This window comes from Doryrhamphus excisus, linkage group LG2 (assembly GCF_037039965.1).
Source record: "Doryrhamphus excisus strain RoL-2023G ecotype Guam linkage group LG2, RoL_Dexc_Guam_v1.1, whole genome shotgun sequence".
Lineage (NCBI taxonomy): Eukaryota > Metazoa > Chordata > Actinopteri > Syngnathiformes > Syngnathidae > Doryrhamphus > Doryrhamphus excisus.
In genome coordinates this window covers 16490601-16517959 of record NC_136358.1, presented here as the reverse complement: position 1 = coordinate 16517959, position 27359 = coordinate 16490601, and the positions used below count along the sequence as shown (strand labels likewise).

General features: G+C 38.2%; 1 protein-coding gene across 7 annotated transcripts in view; it reads left to right on the top strand.

The window, feature by feature from the left end:
* Positions 1-6146, top strand: part of tfec (transcription factor EC) — a 37813-nt gene extending 31667 nt beyond the window's left edge. For all 7 annotated transcript variants that reach the window (XM_078798963.1, XM_078798958.1, XM_078798954.1 and 4 more), the window contains 4 exons: positions 1669-1725; positions 1816-1891; positions 3505-3652; positions 5328-6146. In XM_078798963.1, the coding sequence (XP_078655089.1) occupies positions 1669-1725; positions 1816-1891; positions 3505-3652; positions 5328-5777 (731 nt within the window). In that variant the 3' untranslated portion in view covers positions 5778-6146. The remainder of the gene's footprint in view (positions 1-1668; positions 1726-1815; positions 1892-3504; positions 3653-5327) is intronic.
* Positions 6147-27359: the final 21213 nt, after the last annotated feature.

Here is a 27359-nt window from a genome sequence, read left to right as displayed (position 1 = left end):
TCTGCCTCAAAAGAGGCAGGGTCGTCTTATATTTGGGGTTTAGGATAATCTTGTAAATCGTGTCAGTTTTTCCTCCGTTCACTCACATACACAAGCGACGGCGAGAGACACAGCCGCAACACAAAATGTATCTTTCTTGAAAAGAAGAGTCGTCTTATATCCGGGGTCTAGAATAACAACTTGGAGAGTCACAGAATTTTTTTATTCTGTCACTCGCACCTGCCACCAAGATAGATACAGATACAACACAGTATTTTTCTGTCTTGAAAATGAAGGGTTGTCTTATACTGGAGGTCTAGAAGAACCAGAGCATTTCTGCCTGTCACTTACACACAACAGCAATCTAAAGAAATGATGTCCCAACACAATACTTTTCTATATTAAAAACAAGGAATTGTCTTATATTCAAAGTCAAGAATAACCACTGAGAGTGTCGCAGCTTTTCCTCCCGTCACTCACGCACACACCAGCAACTTAGAGAAATGCAGTCACAACACAATACTTTTCCGTCTTAAAAATCAAGAGGTTGTCTTATATTCAAGGTCAAGAATAACGACTGAGAGTGTGTCACAGCTTTTCCTCCTGTCACTCCCACACACCAGCGACCTACTGAGATGCATTCACAACACAACAGTTTTCCGTCTTGAAAAAGAGGAGCCGTCGTATATTGGAGGTCTCGAATCAAGGCTTATAGAGATTCTGAGTTTTTCCTCCTGTCACTCACACAGACCAGCGACCTGGGGAAATGTAGCAGTAATACAGAGGAGAGAGGTCTTCTTTGCGTTTTAGCAAATCCGAGCTCTTCTTCCTGTCACGCATACATAACTAATCAAAAGCTTGGACACACTTTGTCATCCAACAGAATGAGGTAGTGTGTCCAAACGTGACTTGACTAGCAGTGTGCAAACTAGCGACCGGAAGAGATGCAGCCGCAACACAATATTGTTCCAAACATGTAAAAAGTCTATTTGGGTCAATATGCTGTTATCCTTAAAATGCCAGGACTTGAATAGGATGTAAGGTGCCAGTGTATAAGTAGGCATATGTACTACATATTAGCGATATTTCTCCAAATTTAGCCACTCTACATAGACTTTTTAGTTGAAAATATACAACTAATCATCACAGTCTTATTAATACGGGGCCTTAAATGATGTCGGAAGTCCAGAGTATTGCCTGAAGAGCACTCCACTCCCCCTCTCACTGTCAGCGTGGTGGGGAGAGGACAATGCGCTGCCACACAGACTCCAAATTGTCTTGATTGAATCAACAGAGACAAATTGGGAAATCCAATTTCAGCGCACTAATGATGTAATTTGGAAAAATGTGAATACAAATATAAATGCAGTGGCATTTTTTAGCCCCTCTCAGGGCCGCTTAGTAAATTCGCTTAATTACGCAGTACGTCGTTTAAAAAAAGTGCTCACTTTTTTTTTTTTGCCACATGCAGCAGGAGCCACACTGAGCTTTCTTTCATTCTCTGCGTGTGTGCGTGAGGTCAAGCTAATTCATGCGTGGAAACGCCACATTCTGGCTGACCTCAGCTCTGAACTCACTGTCTCTCTCTCGCTCTCTCTCTCTCGACCGTCTAAATCAGACCGCGTTGTGAATCAATTGGTTATACAGCTGCGATATCACTCATCTTTGTCTTTTTTTATGTCTTGACAGAACACGACACCCGGGTCATGGCCAAGGAGAGGCAGAAAAAAGACAACCATAACTTAAGTCAGTGTCTATCATCTTTTCCACGCTTAAAAAAATGCTTTAAAAAAATGCTTAAAAAAACCTAATCGTCTTTATTTTGGTGATTTTCAGTCGAAAGAAGGCGAAGATACAACATCAACTACAGGATTAAGGAGCTGGGGACGCTCATTCCCAAGTCAAACGACCCGTGAGTTGCTCATTTAAACTCGAGTTTACAGACCACAATGTTAGGTACGAGCAATATATTGGCTTTACAATGAGCGAATAATCATAATATTATACACTACATACAGTGTTATTTCTAATCATAATAAGTCAAATAAATTATTACTTCTGGCTTTACATGGATTTAAAAATAATTTAAAAATAATTAAGAATAAGTAATTCTTTTAATAATTATTTTAAAATCCTTAATCCTAAATATAGTACAATTATTATATAATATAATCTTATATAATATAATTATTATTAGATGTTTATCAAGGATTTAAAAATAATTATTAAAAGAATTACTTATTCTTAATTATTTTTAAATTATTTTTAAATCCTTGATAAACATCTAATAATAATTATATTATATCATTATTGTACTATATTTATAACTAATTATACTATAATTACATTATTGATATGTATATTGATCATTATTATTATATAGATAATTTATGACTTAAAAATGTAGTTATAAAAACTTTAAAATAATAATTTAAAATAATTCTTTACTTAAAATTTACTTTAAAATGTACTTAAATTTTCATAATTAAAATCTTTTTTTTTACATTATGATAAGTTAAACATTGTTAATTGAAAAAAACATTACATTACAAACATTTTAAACATACTGATAATAACTTAAAATTACTGATAATTGAAAACACATAATTTATTATTTTTGTGATATACACTAAAATACACTAAATGCTGACTTCACAAAGATTAAAAAACATATAACTTAAAAATGATTACTAATTTAAATATAAATCTCATTTCCTGTAATAAAAAAAATATTAAAATACATACAATTCTAGCCTTACAAAGAAACAATTACACTCTAACATAAACATTGCAATTATAATGTGTGGTTACTGTATACCTCAATATTGGGAATTTCGATGTACTTTTGGACACTTTTTAACACATCGGATCACATTAGACACTCAAAGGCGTGCAAGAGCAGGCAGGAAGTGGATTAAATTCTAAGCTAAATGAATCCGAATGCACTTGAACTTTCACTTGTGTCATCTGGGCGAGCATGAATCAAAGTTTGAAGAGCAAACGCGAGCGCCGGAGCTGAATTAAAATCCAGTGGCCATCTCCTGCAATTGAACTTTGCCACACATTTTAAATTGGAAGGTGGGTCTTGTCACCGCCGTGCCATTAACGCGGGATAAAGGAGATTATTAACTCTGATCCAACTAGCACTCCTGTGGAAAAGGACAATTTCACCTCCTTTCCTTTTAAATAATCAAATAAAAAAAAAGGCGGTAATCTCCACTGAAGAATGACTTGCACTCTCGCACCTTAGCCAACTTAGCTCATTTTCCTTCACCTATTTGTACTCCAGGATTAATTTTAGACACCAAGGAAGTACAAGAATGGACTTTTCACATAGCTACTTAATTATTCTATTAAAATCCCCTTTCAGAGTCCCTACGCAATGTCTAAGGATGAATAATTCCCCGTGTAAGTCGTCATTTCTTATTCACATCATAAAAAGACAGCGGGTGGGGGGAAAAACCTGCAAAACACGCCTGCTTTTTTTTTTTTAAAAAGAGGTTATCTCCACCATGTTCTGTGCAGCGACATGCGCTGGAACAAAGGCACCATCCTGAAGGCCTCGGTGGAGTACATCAGGTGGCTGCAGAAGGAGCAGCAGCACGCTCGCGAGCTGGAGGGGCGGCAGAAGAAGCTGGAGCAGGCCAACAGGAGGCTTCTGCTCCGGATTCAGGTAATAACGTACTGGCTTTTTACAAATAGACAGTACTTCCTGTTGATTTTAACAATAACAATGGCCGCTTTAGGGGTGTGACTCATCATCTTATACCTGAAAGGAATTCTTATAACAGGAATAATTTTATAATAATTTTGGCCTCTTTCACCACATGGAGACAGACCTTCTGGATGTCTTTGTGTCCTTCATAAAGGCACAATACCTTCACTTGTGTCTTTTCCGGAAATGGCTTTTTGAGTGGCTGGAGTTGTAGCGCCCCCTGGTGCTGTGGCATGCACTTGACAGCCGGAAAATACATTTTCATGCAGAAGAAAATGCATTAACACAAATAAATAATATAAAAATGATACTAAGTCGGAGAAGGTGTTGCAGCCGTCGGCGCCCGTAATTTAAAAACATGATTTATCTGTAATTTTTCACTGCACGTGACCTCCTGTGTCTAGTGGTTAGCGCGCAGACCTCACAGCTAGGAGACCAGGGTTCAATTCCCACCCTCGGCCATCTCTGTGTGGAGTTTGCATGTTCTCCCCGTGCACGCGTGGGTTTTCTCCGGGTACTCCGGTTTCCTCCCACATTCCAAAAAACATGCTAGGTTAATTGGCCACTCCAAATTGTCCATAGGTATGAATGTGAGTGTGAATGGTTGTTTGTCTATATGTGCCCTGTGATTGGCTGGCGACCAGTCCAGGGTGTACCACGCCTCTCGCCCGAAGGCAGCTGGGATAGGCTCCAGCACCCCCGCGACCCTCGTGAGGAAAAAGCGGTAGAAAATGAATGAATGAACGAATGAGTGACCTCCTGTTCACACACAATATTTGTTTCTAATTTAAAGTTGCTGACGTGTCATTGTTGTTATTTCCCGATATTAGTACTAACAAATTTTACTCTACAGTATTTGTGTCTTTTCCGCATACAATTTTCTTTTGTAGCACCACCTGTTGCTTTGGCATACACTTGACTGTCTGCAAAGATATTTTCCTGAAATAACTATAAATGAATAGCAACAAATTATATAAAAAAAATGCGAATGCTACTACTTTGCAACATTTATTAACACTTAAGTAAAGCTTATTACTTTTTTGTGGAGTGATAAAAAAATCAATAAATAAATTGTCGCAAATAAACATATTTTTGGTAATATTTAATAAAAATGAATAAATAAATTAAATCAATAAAAAAAAAATATATATCATAAAATATATAATAATATATAATAAAAAAATATAATTATAATTAGTAATTTTTCCAATGTATTTTGGACTTTTCTTTCACAAAACAAACAGTTTTTAATAATACTGACTTTTTGGGGAAAAAAAACAAGGTTTTCGTAAATGTTTTCATTTGTGACTGGTTATAAAGTCGGCCTTGTGGCAAATGCATATTTCTTCAGATGATACATTTTGTTTAAAAAAATCTATTAAAAATTATTGTAAAGATGCATTTTTAATATAAATTTCTGTATGTTTAAACATCATTAAAAATATAATTTTCTGTGCATTTTTGGCTTTCTAAACAGTTTTTCCAAACACTATTCTTAAACTATGAGGGCTGATACATTCAGTCAAAACATAGCTCTCATCCCTCCCAAGGTACTGTTTAGCTTAGAAAGGATGTTTCAATAAAGTTGATTAAAAAAATTGCAATCAATTACATCCTTTTTTGTTTCGACCAGGAACTTGAGATCCAGGCTCGAGCACACGGCCTCCCAAACATGGCGACGTCTTTGGGGACGACGGAGCTGCCCTCACATCTCCTCAAACAACAATCGTCTCCCCAAACTCAGCAGCCGCCTCTCTATCAGGAAGACCCAAACAGTGATTACCTCCAGAGGATAGCCGTGGTTGCTGGCGTCCCGTCCATCCCGGGGGGAGGTCCCACCGCGTCTCAGGACCACATGGCGGGCGCCGACGGCTGCAACACCTTCTCCGACCCGCTGTCCCACTTCACGGAAATCTTCAGCGCCACGCTCAAGGGGGAGCACCGGCTGGACGAGCTTCTCATGGACGACCCGCTGTCGCCTTTTGCCACTGATCCGCTCCTGTCGTCCAGGTCGCCTGGTGCGGTGTCCAAGGACAGCAGCCGCCGGAGCAGCTTCAGCTCAGGGGAGGGCGACGAGCTATAATGCAAAAACGGAGGTTAAAGGTCAAACAGGGTATCAGACTGACAGACCTGCCTTGTATATACTGTACAGTTCTGACTGATCCAGAATCAGATCATGGACCTCCCATAAAAGGACTTTCATTCATTCCAAAAAGGGAGACATTTACTGGCCTTTGGTAACACTGTAGTCGCTGTACACTGAAAACTACTCCAAAAAAAACCACAGTTTTATTTTGAATGACGTTAGCAAGCATCCATTGTGCCTTACTCTTCCACCGCAGTGCCTAACATGCTGTGTTTCTGTATTTATACATCAGTGTAATCATAAATATATATATATTATTATCTAACATGTTACTTTTTATGTCTTGTAGGGGTGGGGAACACTATAATAAACCCCTTTTTTATACGAATGCCCTCTTCTTGTCATGCAGTATTAATGGGATGTCACAATAATAATAATGATGATGCAACACATCTCAGGCACAAAAGGCTGCAACGTGAAGCAAAAGCAAAGGTGGCTGATTGGGGATGAGAGTGAGAGAAAGGAAAAAGGAAGTGGACAATGGAGACAAGTATTGAGGAGGAGTAGTCATGCTGATGAGCCCACTATGAGCTGATGAGCCCTTGAGTGTGCATAATGACCAGACAATGAACGCTTGAGCGCTGAGGAAAGGAAAAGTTTACTGGACAAGACGTAAGGTTGATTGCAAAGTCTAGTAGAATAGTGTATTATTTTATTATTTTTTCCCATTAATAATAATACATGTTAAATAAATGACATATACTTTATACCTAAATAAAATTAATTTAAATTTTAAATATTTAATATATTAAAAATGATACAATTATTTATTTATACTAATTTAATAATTTAATAATTTAATAATTTAATAATTTAATAATTTAATAATTTAATAATTTAATAATTTAATAATTTAATAATTTAATAATTTAATAATTTAATAATTTAATAATTATTATTATCTGCAGAACGCGTCTGCTACTACTCTTCACTACATTGGGGGCACTCCGTTGCTAAACCTATCTCCGTTGCACTATTCTTGCATCTTTGTTTACACGTTTTGCCTATCTGTCACTGGATAGACATAAATTGGCGGCAGCTAGCTTCTGTTTTTTTTAACTCCAAAAATGACTTTTAACCATAAAGAGATTTTCTTTTTAAAACAAATGAGCAATGCGTTTAGTTGGGAGCTCGTTTCTGTCCCACGTTCATGGGGTACGTAGTGTCACTGAACAATTTTCCAATTTCGTGTGTCAAGCCTTTACTTCAACGCTTAGTAGTTTTTATTACAACTATTCAATTCAGACTTTATGCCCTTATATCATGACAAATGAGAACTCAATTTATTATTTTTTAAGTTAAGCAGGACATATTTATATTTAATAAAGATATTTCTTTGTCATTTTTGATTCTGTTAATTTTCCTGAGCTGAAAAACATGCTCCAAAAACACATATCAATTTAAATGTAGGTTTATGTACAAAAGTAAGAACAAAAAAAACTTAAACAGGTGATTAATCAGGATTAATTAATTTGAAAGATTAATTACTTTGATTAAGTGTTTAATCACTGGACACTCCTAATAATTATGCATGCCAACAGGTGTTCTTGTTAGCTAACAAATTTCCTGTTAGCATCCTTAGCTTGCTAACAAAATGGAAACCAGAAGTAAAATACCATACTGTTCAAATGTTTGAAGGTTTAAAGGAATGGTCCATCCAGAAAACAATAATGGCGGCCCCTCATTAACAGTTGCCTGCTAACTAACAAATAAAACAAAGTAACAAAAATACACTCCACAGTTGCTTTACTGAAGACATACAGTTTTTTGCCCAGGCTCAATTGATAAGAAAAATATAAAAGAAAGAAAAAATTATGGCTTAAGTGTGTTTGTATGTTCAGTTAGCATGCTACTTCCTGTTTCTTGGAGGATTTCACAGGGCGGACCATTCCTTTAATTTCATTTAATATCAAAATTAATACCCTGGAAAAAGTTTTGTTGTACAAAATAATGTTTAAAGAAGGTCTCTTGAAATAATACCAGTTGTATAGCATTTCTATGTGGGCTAGCATGATGTCATCACTGGTCGACAAGAAGACAAGATGGCCGCCCGAGATGGAATCATTTGATAAACAAAAGCTGAGCTTAATCAATACTGTAATACAATCACAAGTAAAAAGTTGGGTTAACTAAAGTGACGTAGACACATAATAATGGTCTGATGCAACCATTATAACGAAAGTAGACACAACACAGGGAGAAAAAAGATGCTAACTTTTCCACACATCTTTGAATTAGACTCAGGAGACAACGCATTTCCTCCATATCAAAGGCGATGTATGGACAAAGTTGAAGGCTCGTTACGTGCAGGCCTTCAAACAGGAATTGTGGTCGGATGAGGCAATGGTGACATCAGACCGAGGTGCTTTTTATTTGGAATATCACACTTCATCTTTTTTAGTCAAATTGAGAAAGCAGCGTCGGTATCTGATAACACATGTATGTTAGAGACATTAGCTGCACACGTCTGAGTGTTTTTAATGCACGTTTGGGAGCCTTCTCCTCCTACTACTACTTCATTTCCTTTATGACAACCTGATTAAACCCCAGTAAAACTGCAAAAGGATTTTAGTATAACATACCGATTCACTTTGCAGGTCGCACGCAAGGTCGAAGAGTGAATAAAACGCAGCGATTCTCTAACTTGGAGCACAGCTGCTGTATTGCATCTTCAACAGCAGGTGGCAGCAATGCACTGTCTATGCATTGCATGGCTGTTTCCTTTAAAACCTACAGTCATTTAGAAGCAAATTCATAGTCAAAGCAATGCATAATTAGTAGAAAAATAGACATATTTTAGGAGCTGATATGATACAAAAAATAACACACTGCTAATATGGACCAAAAGAGAATTTAAGAGGCGTTTATATAAAAAAATAAAGTAAAAAAAGCACTGCAACTTTAATGGGTTACTTATACAAAATACAAAATATTGACTAATATTGACTCAGGTGTGTATTAGGTAGGATTGACACCAAAGCAACACATTTCAATGAGGACAAAATGTGGCATATTTTAAAGCATTTCTTACAAAAATTTCAATATACTTAGGGCAAAAACATTTAGTGGGATTTCACACAAAATGTAATGCATTGTCATTTGTAGAAAATAATTTTGTTGATTTACCGACAAAAATATACAGTGTGTGTATTTGAGAGTATTTACTGAGATTTTATACAAAACTAATACACTTTTACAGTTCTATAAATATTATAAATTGTTACAAAAGCTTCATATTTCATAACATATGGACCAATGTGTGTATTTGGGAGTATATAGTGGGATTTCCTACGAAAGCAATATGCTTCAATTAGTGGAAAAACAAACTTATTTTGAAAATTTTAATATTTGAGTACATTTAAGTGGGCTTTCATACAAAAAGCAACACACTTTCATGAGTAAAAAACTGACATATTTTGGGGTGGGGGTTACTTACAAAAGGTAGTTGTCAGTCATTGCCTGTTCTCAGAAAATTTTGGTGTGATTATACAAATTGTAATGCATAAATTTAGTACAAAACTGACATAAACTAATAATGAAGTTATCAAAATTGTACGGAACTAAAAAGGCATAACAGTACCCCTCCTCTCAAAAATGGGACATTTTTAATGAAGTATATCTGCTTTGTTGTCGTGTAGTATCTCTGTATGAACTGATAAATCTAAAACGTGCAAGCAATGTCGTGACCCCTTTCCCCCCAGTCCCGAGCCTGTCACCAAAAACGATGCTGTCAGAGCCCCCTGCCAGCTTCCCAGCAGCCCGGGTGTCCGCCATGTAGTGCTACAGGCTCTCACCTGTCGAGCCTGCCACCGCTAACGCTTAATCACCTCCTGCATAGGTCGTGCAAACACACGTTCGCGCGTGTCAGTGCAACAAGAAAGCAAAAGCGTGGCAAGAAAAGAAAAGGACCTAAAGAGTGGAAATAATGATGTGGAGGCACTAATCACCAAATGTCATATCTATTTCCAGCCATGAGTCACATACTACGTGCGACAAACAACAATATCCTGGCCTCGTAACTGTGGAAAATGTGCACAACTATGACACAAAGGTTAGGTCATGAAGTCATCCCATGATGCTTTGGGCCACTATGTGAAAAAGGGGGGGACCAGAAAAAAAAACCCCAAAGGGGAGGCTGGGCCTTTCCGAAATGCTATAAAATTAATGCGATTTCCAGAGTTTTTTATGAATCGTGCCAGATGCCAAATCCATAACTTCAAACAAATTGACTTCCAATTATTGGTCGCGGTGCACCACTTCCAGATGTGCAACAGATGGGGGCCGGGGCGACCCAAGGTGTCTCAGTCCCGTGCTTTGTGTTATTGTGCAGTAAAAACAGCGGTGCGGACGTCTGCGTGTGTGTGTGTGTTTTAAATCACAGTGGGCTGTGGGCTGGAGGTGAAGGGAAGGACAAGAGGGACAGAAATGAAAAAAAAAAGAGACTAAAAAGAAAGAAATCATCATTAGGAAGAGGAGACAATGTAAGTGTTAATACAGGCTGATATTATGTAAAGACACATGGTGGGGGATTGAAACATGGAAATGTGATCTCTGCTCCAGCTTCCAGGGCTGGGATTAAATGAAGGGGGAAAAAAAAGAACAATTATAGCGCCCTCTTTTTTTTTGGTGCATATGTTAATAGCGTACGATATCCCTGCATGCTTAAAGTACATTAAATCTTTCGCTCTTTTTGCTTAAGTCATGAGCAGCACTGTCCATTGTTGTTGCTTTGAAAGTGACGTATGTACAACAAATGCCATTTTCTACAAAAAGTAATACACAATAGTTAGTAAACAAAAAATATTGTACATATATTTTCTCCATATAGACCAATTTTCTGTTTTACAAAAAATAGAGCACTCCATGTGTTTTAATGGATTGGACAATATATATGCAACACATTTAGTTGCATGGTAATTGGTGGAAAACATTCTAGGTTTACATCAAAAATCTAAATTTAAAAAATAACTTAAAAATAACTTAGGATTTCATACAAAATGCAGAACAATGTCTTTCCCAAAATTTTATTGTAAGGATTTCCCAGGATTTTATTGGAAAAATCCAACACTTAAGGTCCAACGCCTGTTTGCATAAGAATTTCGCAGGATTTTATTCAGAAAATTGAATAACTCCTGTGTTCATGTGAATTTAGTACAATTTTGGAAAAACATATTTTTTCTTGAGATTTTAATAGGATTTTATACAGAAAGTACGACACTCTACTTATGGAAACATGTATGTTTCCATAAGAATTTAGTTGGATTTTATTCAGAAAATTGAATAATTTCTGTGTTCATATGAATTTAGTACAATTTTGGAGAAACATATTTTTTCATGAGATTTTAATAGGATTTTATACAGAAAGTACGACACTCTACTTGTGGAAAAATTCCCGTTTTCATAAGAATTTTGTTTAGAAAATCCTATATTCTACTTTTGGACCAATGCTTGTTTTTATGAGAATTTTGTAGGATTTTATACAACATTGTTAATTATGGAATCATGGCTGTTTATGCAGACATCAGTAGAATTTAAAACAAAGTGCTACACTCTACTTATAAACCGGTGGCTGTTTTAATGAGAATTTTGCAGGATATTATAGAGACAGTACTTCGCTCTGCTTATTTGAAAATGCCAGTTTCATAAGAATTTTGCAGGATTTTATACATAAAGTACTACACTCTACTGTTTTCATGAGAATCTGCCAGGATTTTACACAGAAAATACAGTCAATTTATGGAAAATGCAGTTTCCATGAGAATTTAATAGGATTTCATACAAAATCTAATACCCTGTACTTATTGAAATATTTTTGCAGAATTCAGTTGGCTTTGATATAAAAAGCAATGCACTGCTATTAGTAAAAAAACAAAAAAAGACCCGAAATGAATAATTCTCTCTTTACCAGTTCTAGAATGCAATGTAATATGTAGAACATAGTATTTAGTGGGATTTCATACCAATGGTAATAGATTCTACTTATGAACCCATGCCTCTTTTTGCAGAATTTATGAGGATTTCGTCCAAAAAAAAATCAATACACTGCAATTAATAGGAATATAACACATTTTTGTGGTTATTACATGAGCTAACATTAATCACATGTGAACCAATACCATTTAGTAGGAATTAATATAAATGACTGATAATACAAATGACATAGTGGAACATCTTGTACTGTATCGTGTGCGAGAAACATAGCTCCTTATAATAGTCAAATACTAGCGGTCGACAACCTCCAAGACCACCCTCAAGCCCGGTGGCTATCCACACACACACACACACACACACACACACACACACATGGAGGGAGGGGGTATCATTTCCTTGCATATTGTAGCTGCATGCTAATCCAACTAAGAAGCCCGCCTCTGGCTGGTGTCACACACACTCCAACACACTTTAACCTTGTGTTATCTGGATGACCTTCTCCGCAGAAGAAAAGCCAGCATTTTCTTGCTTTTATTTGTTTGGTGTTTGACTCATTAGCAGATAATGATCCCCCCCCCCACCTACTGCTGCATTTCCGTGATGGGCATCTTGTGTGCATTATTCATCCATTCACTCCCTCCTCGCCGACTCTTTCCTGTAACTGTCGTGTTCCCTCTCGCGACCCGGCCCAGGCGCTGGGCCTTTGGAGCTTGCGTTCATCTATTATAGATGGGTAATTGTTTATTAAATGCAGGCCTGACCCTATTATGCCTATTACCGGAGCGAGCACCGCACACCCACGCTGGCTGGCAAGCGGCTGCACTCCTGCACGGATTCCGGAAAGATCTAACAAGGAACTGTCAAGGAACGGTGCAAAGAGGAGGAGGCGGCGGCGGCGGCGGTGGAGAAGGAGGAGGAGGAAAAGTGCCTGCCGTCTTGGCCTGAAAAGATGGAGGCAAAGACAAGAAACGGAGAGCTTAAAGAGACGCTTTGCCTCTCATTACACTGACTCCTAATCTACCTCTGCCCTTTGCGGGACAATCCCTGCTTCAGGCGTTTGGAGGCTTCCAGAAGTGGACTCATTACTTTGGCTGAAGCCTGGTTTGACACTAGAGGTCACTATTGCAGCAAAGTTGTTGCATCCAAGCAGCAAGGAAGCCTCTCCAACACATATACATTTCCATGATAAATTCATCAGTAGCTTCATTTATGTTAAAATATATTTAAAAGGTATTAAATGGCACATTTTGTCACATGTGGACCGATGGTTTTAGTAGTAGAAAGCTGAGCAGCATGAATGGATGATTCCTGGTGCACATGTACTGGATTGGACACAAAACACAGAACTACAGTACTGGTTTTCATTCATTCATTCATTTTCTACTGCTTTTTCCTCACAAGGGTCGCGGGGGTGCTGGAGCCTATCCCAGCTGTCTTCGGGCGAGAGGCGAGGTACACCCTGGACTGGTCGCCAGCCAATCACAGGGCACATATAGACAAACAACCATTCACACTCACATTCATACCTATGGACAATTTGGAGTCGCCAATTAACCTAGCATGTTTTTGGAATGTGGGAGGAAACCGGAGTACCCGGAGAAAACCCACGCATGCACGAGGAGAACATGCAAACTCCACACAGAGATGGACGAGGGTAGAATTGAACCCTGGTCTCCTAGCTGGTAGGTCTGCGCGCTAACCACTCGTCCACCATGCCGCCCAGTACTGGTTTTAGCTCATCAAATTTTTGTTTAAGTGCAATGACATGCTGGCAAAGGAGTCACAATAAGCGCCGGGACCACGCTGAGGTAGCGCATGCTGAGATAGAACATCAGGGGTGATCTGGGTGATGGCCTGTCACCGGTTGTCGGCTGGGAAATTAACATAGGGTGCTAATTAAAGGTGTCTACATGTTCAACACTCATGGACACAACATTAGGTACACATATGCTGATGCATGAGCTGTATGAAACATTATGCATTTACAAACTTATCATATGTTTATTATTGTGGTGGATTATTGTATACACTAGTTTCTACTGTATATACTGGACATTTCATTAGGTAAACCTGTCTTATAAGACATTCATAATGAATATGAATTGAACATATTTTCATTGACAGGGTTTGCATACGAGCACATAAAAAAATTTTAAAACGACATTAAAATTATTACTATTATTACTACAAAGGCTTATGTAGTATTTTGGCCATCAGGCCTTAGTAATGTCCCGCTACTGAGCCATGACATCAGATTACTGTCCAACAGAGTGCAAATAAGTTATCCTCCTATTCCGTGTGGAAGTGGTAAGTCTTTTTTGTCCTTCTTCCTCACTTTATTTTAAACCCTTTCTTAAGTTTAAAATACAGTAAATATATTGGGGACTAGCTAGTTAGCTAATGGTTAAAGCCATGGCCGTGCGTCTCTTGTGTCCCTGCAGTGATCCCGTAGCATGTGCATTCCAAATGAGCAAAGTGGTTTCTACAGGGGTGTCATAATAACAAAGATCATATTTAAACATTATTCTCTATGGTCAGTAAATCAGTCTCTCATTTGAATTGCAGTGCATCATATTACGAGCTATTTTTAATATTCTCTTTATTTAGGTAAAATCGTGCCGTGCAGTCATGATTAACTCAGCATTAATCCAGTATTTTCCTGTGAGGTCACATGTAGCTAGCCTGAGAGGGCATAAACTAGGAAATGGAGTCCCTAAAAATGGAGGAGGGGGTGAATTATGATGTTCTTTATTCTGTCAGCTTGTTGGTTAGGCTGTTGCACAATGAATAAATGAAGCCTGGCAAGCAACATATGGCTAACGCTACACCTTATTGTGCCCTGTGAGAGTATAAACTAAAAATAACTGTCAAATTAATAATAAAGGTGGGTAAAATTAGAGAAGACAGTGAGCTATGTTGTCATTTATTCTGTTCATAACGAGTAAATAAGGCCTAGCAAGCAACATATGGCTAACGCTACACCTTATTGTGCCCTGTGAGAGTATAAACTAAAAATAACTATCAAATTAATAATAATGGTGGGTAAAATTAGAGGACACGGTGAGTTATGATATTATTTATTCTGCTCATAATGAGTAAATAAGGCCTGGCAAGCATCATAATGCTAATGCTACACCGTATTGTGCTCTGTGAGAGTGTAAACTAAAAATAACTGTCAAATTAATAATAAAGGTGGGTAAAATTAGAGGAGACGGTGATCTATGATGTTATTTATTCTGTTCATAACCAGTAAATAAGGCCTAGCAAGCAACATATGGCTAACGCTACATTGTATTGTGCCCTGTGAGAGTATCAACTAAAAATAACTATCAAATTAATAATAAAGGTGAGTAAAATTAGAAAAGACGGTGAGCTATGATGTTATTTATTCTGTTCATAACGAGTAAAAAAGCCTTGCAAGCATCATAATGCTAATGCTACACTGTATTGTGCTATGTGAGAGTATAAACTAAAAATAACTATCAAATTAATAATAATGGTGGGTAAAATTAGAGGACACGGTGAGTTATGATGTTATTTATTCTGCTCATAATGAGTAAATAAGGCCTTGCAAGCAACATATGGCTAATGCTACACCTTATTGTGCTCTGTGAGAGTATAAACTAAAAATAACTGTCAAATTAATAATAAAGGTGGGTAAAATTAGAAGAGACAGTGAGCTATGATGTTATTTATTTTGTTCATAACAAGTAAATAAGGCCTAGCAAGCAACATATGGCTAACGCTACACCTTATTGTGCCCTGTGAGAGTATCAACTAAAAATAACTATCAAATTAATAATAAAGGTGGGTGAAATTAGAGGAGACGGTGAGTTATGATGTTATTTATTTGGTTCATAACGAGTAAATAAGGCCTTGCAAGCATCATAATGCTAATGCTACACCGTGTTGTGCTCTGTGAGAGTATCAACTAAAAATAACTGTCAAATTAATAATAAAGGTAAGTAAAATTAGAGAAGGTGAGTTATGATGTTATTTATTCTGTTCATAACGAGTAAATAAGGCCTTGCAAGCATCATAATGCTAATGCTACACCGTATTGTGCTATGTGAGAGTATAAACTAAAAATAACTGCCAAATTAATAATAAAGGTGGGTAAAATTAGAGGAGACGATGAGCTATGATGTTATTTATTCTGTTCATAACCAGTAAATAAGGCCTTGCAAGCATCATAATGCTAATGCTACATCGTATTGTGCTATGTGAGAGTATAAACTAAAAATAACTATCAAATTAATAATAATGGTGGGTAAAATTAGAGGACACGGTGAGTTATGATGTTATTTATTCTGTTCATAACAAGTAAATCAGGCCTAGCAAGCAACATATGGCTAACGCTACACCTTATTGTGCCCTGTGAGAGTATCAACTAAAAATAACTGTCAAATTAATAATAAAGGTGGGTGAAATTAGAGGAGACGGTGAGTTATGATGTTATTTATTTGGTTCATAACGAGTAAATAAGGCCTTGCAAGCATCATAATGCTAATGCTACACCGTGTTGTGCTCTGTGAGAGTATCAACTAAAAATAACTGTCAAATTAATAATAAAGGTAAGTAAAATTAGAGAAGGTGAGTTATGATGTTATTTATTCTGTTCATAACGAGTAAATAATCCTTGCAAGCATCATAATGCTAATGCTACATCGTATTGTGCTATGTGAGAGTATAAACTAAAAATAACTATCAAATTAATAATAATGGTGGGTAAAATTAGAGGACACGGTGAGTTATGATGTTATTTATTCTGTTCATAACAAGTAAATAAGGCCTAGCAAGCAACATATGGCTAACGCTACACCTTATTGTGCCCTGTGAGAGTATCAACTAAAAATAACTGTCAAATTAATAATCAAGGTAGGTAAAATTAAAGAAGACGGTGAGCTATGATGTTATTTATTCTGTTCATAACCAGTAAATAAGGCCTTGCAAGCATTATAATGCTAATGCTACATCATATTGTGCCCTGTGACGGAAAAAGTAGAGATAAATGTGGGATTAATGAGGAAAAAAATGGGTAGGTGAGTACAAATGGGGGAGAGCGTGAGCTATCAAGCTCTTTATTCCGTTGGAGTGTCAATTAGTCCGCTGCACGCCCTCCGCTGTGAGTAAATATGGCCTTGCAAGCATCGTGAGGCTACCGCTACACGGAGATTAGCCATAGTGTTTACAAATAGACCTAATTCAAAACAAATGAGAGCATAGGTGAGCGTGCACGTACTTGAAAAAAATAAACCCACACCAGTGAAATAAATGCAAATATCTCTTCCGAGTGCAAAATACCTCCCCGCATTATGGAATTTCTCATGTTCAGTCAGAGCTGTCATTGCAAGAACAGTGTGCGCTAATGTGTGTAATCTGCTTTGCAACACATCAATTATGATGGATATTGCTCCAGCGCCACGCTTCCAGGCTTTTTTTTTTTCCCCCTCCGCCAGCCTGCAGGGGAAATCAGTCTTCTCTTGTTAGGCAACCTGTTTAGTAAATAATGATCCACTTTGAGGCTGGTTGACGCTGTAGAATGCAATATGTGTGTGTGTGTGTGTGTGTGTGTGTGTGGTGGCGCTCCAGTGCACATGGACTCCATCAAAAAAAAAAAAAAAAACAAAGTGAAAGCTGGAATTCAATCACGCCACCGCTGTGAACGACACCTTCAGAGACGACGAGGGCATATGTAAAAAAAAGTATAAATATTATCTGTGGCTTGTTCAAGTGTTTCCAGAGCTGTCTGAGCTAACACACACATTTGAAAGTTCAATATTTAGATCTCACGCTCTTGTCAAGCAAAATGGATTCTTGTATTGTGAGTAATGTTTCTGCAGCAGGAGGAACAACAAGAAGGAAACGACAGTAGAAGCTGCAGGATGGATTCAATATCCTTCATTTTGGACAAGGACCTTTTCTGGTTGGGTACAGGAGAACTTCAGTAGCTCCATTCAGATCTTCAGGTTCAGATCTTTGACTAAGCTCCTTGTGTTGTATTTTGAATTGGACAATTCCATGCTGGCAATGTTGTGGAAACCAGTTGGGTTGGGTAAGAACCTCCATGGAACCTGCTTGGACCCTTGAACCTTCACTTGAATCTGTATTCCTTATCTCTCCAAGACGTTTTGGGCAATTCCATGTTTCCAACTACGTATTTGGGGAAACCTCCGGGAAGTCCTTTTGTCTTGGGTGCAGACCACACCCAGTCCTTTAAAACCTAATTGTCTTAATCGGACTTGACACTTTAACTCCCCTTAAATCTTAATTCCGTTTCTCAGCAAGATATGTTGGACAGTTTTTGAGGAAGCCCCCCCGAAAAAAAATAACATACTGGGTTGGAGAACCCAGCATGAACCTCCACAGACCTTTCTTGTGCTCAAACCTTTAGCCCTCCTTGAATGTGTATTCTTTAGCAGTGGTGCCACCCCAGTAACGTCACTTTGTGATGTCACAGAGGGACAGACCACTTCCCACTGAAGACATTTTTCACAATTCCATGCTTCTAACTTTGTGGAAAAAAACTTGGGGAAGGTTCGATTCTGCTCAAAATAGGGTTGGATGCGAAACAACTCAGACGGACCACCTTCAAAACCTCATTGTCCCGTTTGGGCTCGACAATTTAGCTCCCTTTGAATTTTAATTTCATATTTATATTATTATATAATATTATTATATTTTATTATTTTTTAATATTTATATTTTATTTATATATAATATTTATATATATATATATATTATATATTATATATTTTTATTCATATTTTATTGTTATATATATACTTATATATATATATATATATATATATATATACGTATATATATAATATTTTATATTATTATATTTTATATTATAATTTTGGACAACTTCCAACTTTGTGGAAACACTGGAATTTCGCGCATTATTCACAATCCTTATATTTAATATAATTTATGATGTATATTAACAATGGACACACTTATTTTGACGACAAAGCCCTCTAAAAAATATAATTTTATCGTTTGGTGTACATTCTGCGATCATGCAAGAACAAGTACATTGATGATAACATGTAATACTTACAATATATTGCTGTATTTTGATGATTTCCCATGACGTACATTGTTAGCTAGCTCATACTAACTTGTTTTCTCACATTATAATGCACATATTAAGGAAATAAATATGTTTCATGTTTCATGTAAGGATAGTGAATGGGCAATATTCTCCCAAAAGTGCATTTCCCCTTTAAGGAAGTCCCTTTCTACTCAAGGATGCACAAGAACCTCGACTGAAGTGCATATTTTTTCCCTTTTCCTATAGGTAGGATGGCTAAGTGTCCAAATACTGTTTTAACCATACGTCATTTTCCTCTTGTTTTTTTAACATACCGCGAGTTTGAAAAAGTCCAGAGCTCTCCAGCAAATCCAAAATTTAACTTGGCTCCGAATCCTCCACATCCTGCTTTGCGCACCAGAATAAAAGACAGGAAGGCGTTTCATTAACATAGCAAGTTGCAATGAAGCCAACCAACACAACAGTGCACGTTTTGACAAAACACACAGAATATTCTGCTTAAAAAAAAAAAAAGGAAGGCAAGCCTCGGGGGGCTCCATGCGGCCCACCATGTCTGCTGGAAGCTGGAGACAGACCTTCGGGAGGGGATCACATGGAGATCCCCTTGTCAGATCTCCGGCAGACTGCACACTTCAGTCAGTAAGTCAGTGGGTAAGTTGCTCCATCAGCACAGAGGGGCCCTTTAGTCCAAACATTTTTAGTGTCAGCATAAAACCCATAGTTGCATTGGGACCAGTACCCGTGTGGATGTGTTTTCTCCTGTCAGACACACACACACACACACACACACAAAGCAGAGATTTTCCCAGCTTTAGTGCAGGTTGGGACAGACACCAGTGGGTATTCTATTTACTCCACACAAGCTGCTCCCCAATGTCCCATAAAGCTCCCCCTGCTCGTGAACTAAGCCAGCTAGGGTTAAAGCTCCCCCAGCAGACAGCAAAGACTGAGTACCTGCCCACCGTGTGTGTCCGATGTTTGTGTGCATCCTCCCGCCACACACACACACAAACACATACACCTTTTGCTACAGTGTAATGGCTTTATTTATGAAGTGGCAGCAGCAGTAACAGGCGGGCGATAAAAGGAGGAGATCGCCACGCTGGCCTGAAGCCATGTTGGCCTTTTGTAACACTCGTAGTATTTGATGTCAGGGGGCTTATTGGAGTAAACACGGCTGCCAGACCAGCGAAGGTGGTGGATTATTGTATACACTAGTTTCTACTGTATATACCGGACATTTCATTAGGTACACCTGCCTTATAACAGAACATATTTTCATTGACAGGGTTTGCATACGAGCACATAAAAAAATTGTAACAACGATAAAATTATTACTATTATTACTACACAGGCTTATGTAGTATTTTGGCCATCAGGCCTCAGTAATGTTCCGCTACTGAGCAATGACATTAGATTACTGTCAGCCACGGCATGTCCAACAGAATGCAAATAAGTTATCCTCCTATTCCGTGGGGAAGTGGTAAGTTTTTGTCTTCATTGTCCTTCTTCCTCACTTCGTTTTAAACTGTTTTCTTAAGTTTAAAATACAGTAAATATATTGGGGGCTAGCTAGTTAGCTAAAGGTTAAAGCCATGGCATGTCCGACAGAGTGCAAATAAATTATCCTCCTATTCCGTGTGGAAGTGGTAAGTTTTTGTCTTCATTGTCCTTCTTCCTCACTTCGTTTTAAACTGTTTTCTTAAGTTTAAAATACAGTAAATATATTGGGGGCTAGCTAGTTAGCTAATGGTTAAAGCCATGGCATGTCCGACAGAGTGCAAATAAGTTATCCTCCTATTCCGTGTGGAAGTGGTAAGTTTTTGTCTTCATTGTCCTTGTTCCTCACTTTGTTTTAAACCGTTTTCTTAAGTTTAAAATACAGTAAATATATCGGGGGCTAGCTAGTTAGCTAATGGTTAAAGTCATGGCATGTCCGACAGAGTGCAAATAAGTTATCCTCCTATTCTGTGTGGAAGTGGTAAGTTTTTGTCTTTTTTGTCCTTCTTCCTCACTTCGTTTTAAACCATTTCTCAAGTTTAAAATACAGTAAATATATTGGGGACTAGCTAGTTAGCTAATGGTTAAAGCCATGGCCGTCTCTTGTGTCCCTGCAGTGATACCATAGCCTGTGCATTCCAAATGAGCAAAGTGGTTTCTACAGGGGTGTCATAATAACAAAGATCTTATTTAGACACTATTCTCTATGGTCAGTAAATCAGTCTCTCCCTCAATTGCAACGCCCCTTCCTGAGTACAAGACAACCAACCACTCCTGTACTGTAGTAGTATCTGGTTGCCAGATTGTTACCAATAAATAAATGTGCTTTACAATAGCAGACAAGTTTGTACGGAATTTAAATTTTTAATAATTTTATGTGGGCTGCACAGCTAGGACACTCGAGTTCAATTCCAGCCTCAGCAATCTCTGTGTGGAGTTTGCATGTTCTCCCCATTCCAATATTCCATTCCCATTCCAAAAATATGCTACGTTAATTGGCGACTCCAAATTGTCCATAGGTATGAATGTGAGTGTGAATGGTTGTTTGTCTATATGTGCCCTGTGATTGGCTGGCTCCGCCTCTTGCCCGAAGACAGCTGGGATAGGCTCCAGCCCCCCTTCCCCCCCCATGACCCTCGTGAGGATAAACGGGAGAAAATGAATTAATGTATTTTCGATGGTCGAACTACTCTAACTTGAATCATACTTTGCGGAAGTTCGCTCATTGCGGTCGGGTCTGGAACCAATTAACGGCGATAAACAAGGCATGACTACATGCATTCTAGGACAAGGGTCCACAACTGCCGGGTCGGGGATCAGGGACCGGTCCGTGGCACAATTTGCTACCGGGCCGCACAGAAATAATAAATAATTCACTGTCTCCCATCACACCTAGATGGGACCATCTCGTCTCAACGAAATAAGCTTTAGGCCTCCCACTGATTCAGTGGGTGAGTTATATTTTCCCTGCACTTAACATTTGCTTTTAGCTCTGTTGTGTTATTTTATATTTACTGTATTTTTCTGCCACACACTGCCGGTCTGTGAAAAGAAAGACTCAAATCAAACCGGTCCGTGGTGCAAAAAAGGTTGTGGACCACTGTAATGTAATGGTAATGGTAATGGTTTAATTTCATTTGAACATGCATCAGATTACAATTGAATGCATCACATAATCAGGTCACAGTTCCACATGTCCAAAAGGAGTAGGAAGAAGCATTCATTCATTCATTCATTTTCTACCGCTTTTCCTCATGAGGGTCGCGGGGGTGCTGGAGCCTATCCCAGCTGTCTTCGGGCGAGAGGCGGGGTACACCCTGGACTGGTCGCCAACCAATCACAGGGCACATATAGACAAACAACCATTCACACTCACATTCATACCTATGGACAATTTTGGAGTCAAAGCTTATTAAATCCTACCCCTCCATCTGGTACTTTTACAATCAGTAACTGTTACATTTGTCCACTTCCTGCTTTCCATAATTTCCCCAATTTTGCTTTTTTTTAAAAAATAATGTACCTCGTACCGAAGTATTGGCTCATCGTTAGTCTTGCATTGTTTGAGGTCCTTACTCAATCCATTCCATAGTTTGATTCCACATACTGAAATGCTATGGCTTTTTAACGTAGTCCTAGCATAGAAGTGTTTCAAATTTAGTTCCCTGAGATCATATTTCTCCTCTCTTGTAGAGAAGTATTGGATTACATTTTTAGCTAATTGGTTATTTTTAGCCTTATGCATTATTTTAGCTGTTTGAAGATTAACTACATCAGCAAGTTGAAGTATTTGTGATTTTAGAAATAAGGAGTTAGTATGTTCTCTGTAGGATGTAGGATGTCTTCTGAAGCATTTTGTCTCTAACCAATAGGGGGCATCACAATGGTTGTAAATTTGTAAGAAGAAAAACCCTGGCAAACGAAGTGAATACCAGGTCACGATAAAATACACGGAAATAATCAGCCATGCACCTGTAAAGTAAAGGTAAAAGTTCCTCCAAAAGAAGTCGATAAAGCCCAGCTGCTGTCATCTCCACCACAATAAAAAACAAGAGAGAAGAAAAAGGAGGTGAAGTATAAATAGAGTCTGGCTTTTGTGGCCTCTGCTAGATCCCATATTTCAGTCTGATTCCCAGCTAAAACAACAGCAGCCTTTTCAGATGCATCATCTCAGTAAACTGCTCATTTGTTAGCTGCCTTTTTATAATCACCGTCACGCCGGGGTCGTGTCGTCGCCGTGTTTTGCCAGGTGGATGGAGGCGGGTCGTGGATGTTTGGATCCATTGCAGCTGGCTTTGTCGGGACGCCGTACCTACATTTTTCACCCTGTGCAAACAAACAGCACATCCCAGCACAGCACGGCGCATCTGCCGGCCATTAAGACGCTCATATCTGTCTTGAATCCGTCTTAAAATAAGCCCGAGCTTGCGGATAAACAAATCAGGCCTCGGGCATCATCACTCTTTATTACAGAAGGTTGTTTGGTGCACATCTGTAATGCCTTAAAGTCTGCAAACAAGCACGGGTCACGGTGAGGTGAGGTGTCATATATGTCATATTTTCACTCAATTATTCAAAACGGTGCAGTACAAACTTTATTTAAAATGCTTGTGACACATACAAGGAACTGGTATATGTTACTTTAGTTCACACATAGTTCACACTATGCATGTTTTTTTTTTGCCATCAGTCTTCCGGGCTTCCCTGTCCTGTAATCAGAATAATTCCCATCCCGCCCTAGGACACCCCGTGTCCCCGAGGAAAGATGGACAGCACCAATGCTTTTGCACCTTGCAGCAGTTTGGACTTGTAAGACATGTTATCTACCAATGCAGCCCTTGGAATATTCATGCTTTTCACCGCTGCTCCAGCAACCAGAATAACTGAAAAACTACTCTTATGTCCTCAAAAAGCACAACAAAAGTTATTAAAACAATGTATAGTGGATATATGGACGTGTCAAGAGTATTTTGATTTGGTTTGTTAGCAGGATTATACCATATTTGACAACCTAAGCACCGTTTTCAGCACCCCCAGATAAAATAAAAAAGGTACAGTCATTCATTTATTCATTCATTCTCTACCGCTTATCCTCACAAGGGTTGCGGGGGGGTGCTGGAGCCTATCCCAGCTGTCTTTGGGCGAGAGGCAAGGTACACTCTGGACTGGTGGCCAGCCAATCACAGGGCACATATCGACAAACAACCATTCACACTCACATTAAAAGGTACAGTCATGTTTTGTAAATCAGAAGTAGCCTTCTAATATAAGCACAAACCGATGTTAAAGCTAATTTTCATGCCAAAAATGAGACGGGGACAAGCCAGACTGTCTTGGTTTCGCCAGGAATGCGAACTCAAGCTGAATTACGGAAGGGTTGATACAGCTTTGAAACCGCCGTTGTACTGCAGTATTTGTGTACAATCTGAGGTAGCGTGAGGCGTATGGTTAATACGTTTTTTTTGTGTGTGATTCTACATTTTGTTTACTGCAATTCTAGATTTTGTTTATTGTAGACGTTATTCTTTTTGATGTACATATATTTATGTTTATTCTGAACAGCACCTGCCACACTTTTTTTTTTCCTTATTTTTATTTTAATTTTCTACAAAATGCACCATGGAGTTGCACTCAAATTTTGTTGTATGCAATACAATAACAATTAAGAAAATTCCGATTCTGAGAGGCGGTGATGATGCAACTCCACAATAAAAGCAAGCATGTCTTGTGCAGTTTTAAGGTGAAAAATGTCCGAAAGGTGGCATACATAAGTAGATAGATAGATAGACTTTCTTTATTGTCATTGCACAATAACACAACAGTGAAATTGCCAATGAAATGTCGTTGCCTGGCTTCCGTATAATAAAAAATAATGAATAATAATGTGGAGAATAAATAGATGACATCAAATATGAACAATGTACAGCGTGAACAGTAATTTGTACAAATAATTTCAATAATTAAGTGCATATTATATGTGTATCCTTGCCTATTTATCTGTCTATTTGGCCAAAAAATTGGCCAAATCTGTCAAAATCAACAAAAATGGCCAAGATCGAGAGGGACGGCTTTTGAAATAATGGCTGAGATTGAATGAGTTCAGCAACTCTGATGAAATGTAGAATTACGACAGCTTCTGCTTGGACGATAAACATGACGACAGCTGTTAAACTTCAATGGAAAAAAAACACATCCACACGTCACTCGCTGATGCTTACTGTGGGAACACAGTACACATAAGTACTTAATGTGCTCTTCCAAATAATGCCTTGCACACTGGCACTTTCACATGACTGTATTGTCATGCATAGTAGCCATGCAATAGTACAATCTACAATCAATACAATACATCACACATTGTCACATTTGAATCTCTATAACGCTACGTATAACTACGTCATATTGTGTCACTTTTCTTGCAAACAAATGTCGGCTTATTCACTTTAAGCTCCATAATCAATAATAATGATCAATGATGATCAATGATGATACGCCATGAATCAGCAAGTGGCTTTTGGCTGCAGCGCCATGCGCCTCCCTGGCATGTAATATGCACTTTCACATGTACTACCACCAATGGTGTGTTTTTCCCTCCTCCATATCTGCCTCTCTCCATTTCCTCAGTGCGTGGGCTCGCTCTGGAGACATCATTATGAGGCACTTTGCACGAGTGCTGCCTTCAATCAGCCCTCAAATTAATTCTACTACACACACACACACACACATGCACACGCACACACGAGTGCTGATGATAAATAATGACGTGAGGAGAGGCGGTAAATAATGTATTTACAGGCCGACGCGGTGTCGGCGACACCTTTCTGTCCCAGTGGCTTTACAGTTCAAAGCATCATTCCAGGCTTAATTGTAGCCAATCACCACTCAAGGTCACTTTGACCACTCATACATGTCCCGCCTTTTTCCCCTGCTCATCATGGGTGATTAATAACAAAAAAATACAATCTCTGTTATTCTAAGGCAGAGAGATAGACATGGGAAGAAAGATATGGGAAGAATGTGACCCCTGAAATCTCAAGCATGTGTGTGTGTGTGTAAGATGGCTGAAGGTCAGGGAGACACCGAGGCAATCACGCTAATGAAAACAAACGAGGGATTCATTCGGAATAAGAGAAGAGAGAGACGTATCTGTGCGTGTGTGTGACACTCGGCTCTACCTCCATATAATCAAACACAACATGGCTGCAGAGAAAGTACAGACACATAAGCAAAATCCCTGCCCGTCTTGTGCATTGCACTGTTCTTTTATTTACATGGCCTCCTAACCTGATGCACACGCGTGCACACAGTACACAAGCAAACACGGCAGCGGCAATATGTGAAGGTTATTCCTGCAGAGGGATGACAGTGTTTATTCAGGAGCAAGCAGGCACGCTCTGTGACATTCAACCCGGCAGAAAATGATTAATGCCACCGTATACATATTGGAGAAGAAAAATGTGCCATTCCGAGCGCTCTTTAGCTCACCATGCATGGAAAGGAGGAGGAATTACAGAAAAGGAAAAAAGGAACAAAAAAGGACTAAGTATAAGTGAATAAAACCAACGTTACAAGACTAAATGGAAAGGAAATTGGCCTGGAACTCCATTTAAATCAGGAAGTGATTGCTAAGGCAGATATTGATGCACTGGCAAGCGTAAGATATTTCCCGTTCTTGCAAGAATTTAGTACAATTTGCAAAGTAAGTAGTAATTACAAAAAATTGTGGAAAATTGTAAAATTTTTGTATTTTTAAGTATATTTTCATGGAGGCTTGGCAATGCTTTTATTGTTTTTTTTGTGTGCGTTTTTTTGCATCATTTACTACAAAATCATTGCTTTGGGGTTTTAAGTCAAAAGACTGAGCCATAAATTGAAAAAAAAACACCTCTATTGATAATACACAATATAAAATTATAAAATAAAATAAAACATTAATACATCTAAAAAAAACAATAAAAAATAAATACATATACATAATATGTATAAAAAATATGAACTCACTTTTTATAGACATTTCCATCAAGAAACATGATATGTAGGGACCCCACCATGTCTTAAGGGGGTTGAGAAAATACCCAATAAAATTAAAAAAGTAAAACAAAATAAACCAAACAAAAAATTAAATATTAATACAAATTTCCAGTGCATTTTAAATAATATTTTATACTATATTATACATTATAATTCTATTTTTATTGATGTTTTAATACAGAAATGATGGCACCTCAAGGGGGTTTTGAAATGATTCAATGAGACTATAATATTCATTCATTCATTTTCGACCGCTTATCCTCACAAGGGTTGCGGGGGGTGCTGGAGCCTATCCCAGCTGTCTTTGGGCGAGAGGCCAAATCACAGGGCACATATAGACAAACAACCATTCACACTCACATTCATACCTATGGGCAATTTGGATTCACCAATTAACCTAGCATGTTTTTGGAATGTGGGAGGAAACCGGAGTACCCGGAGAAAACCCACGCATGCACGGGGAGAACATGCAAACTCCACACAGAGATGGCTGAGGG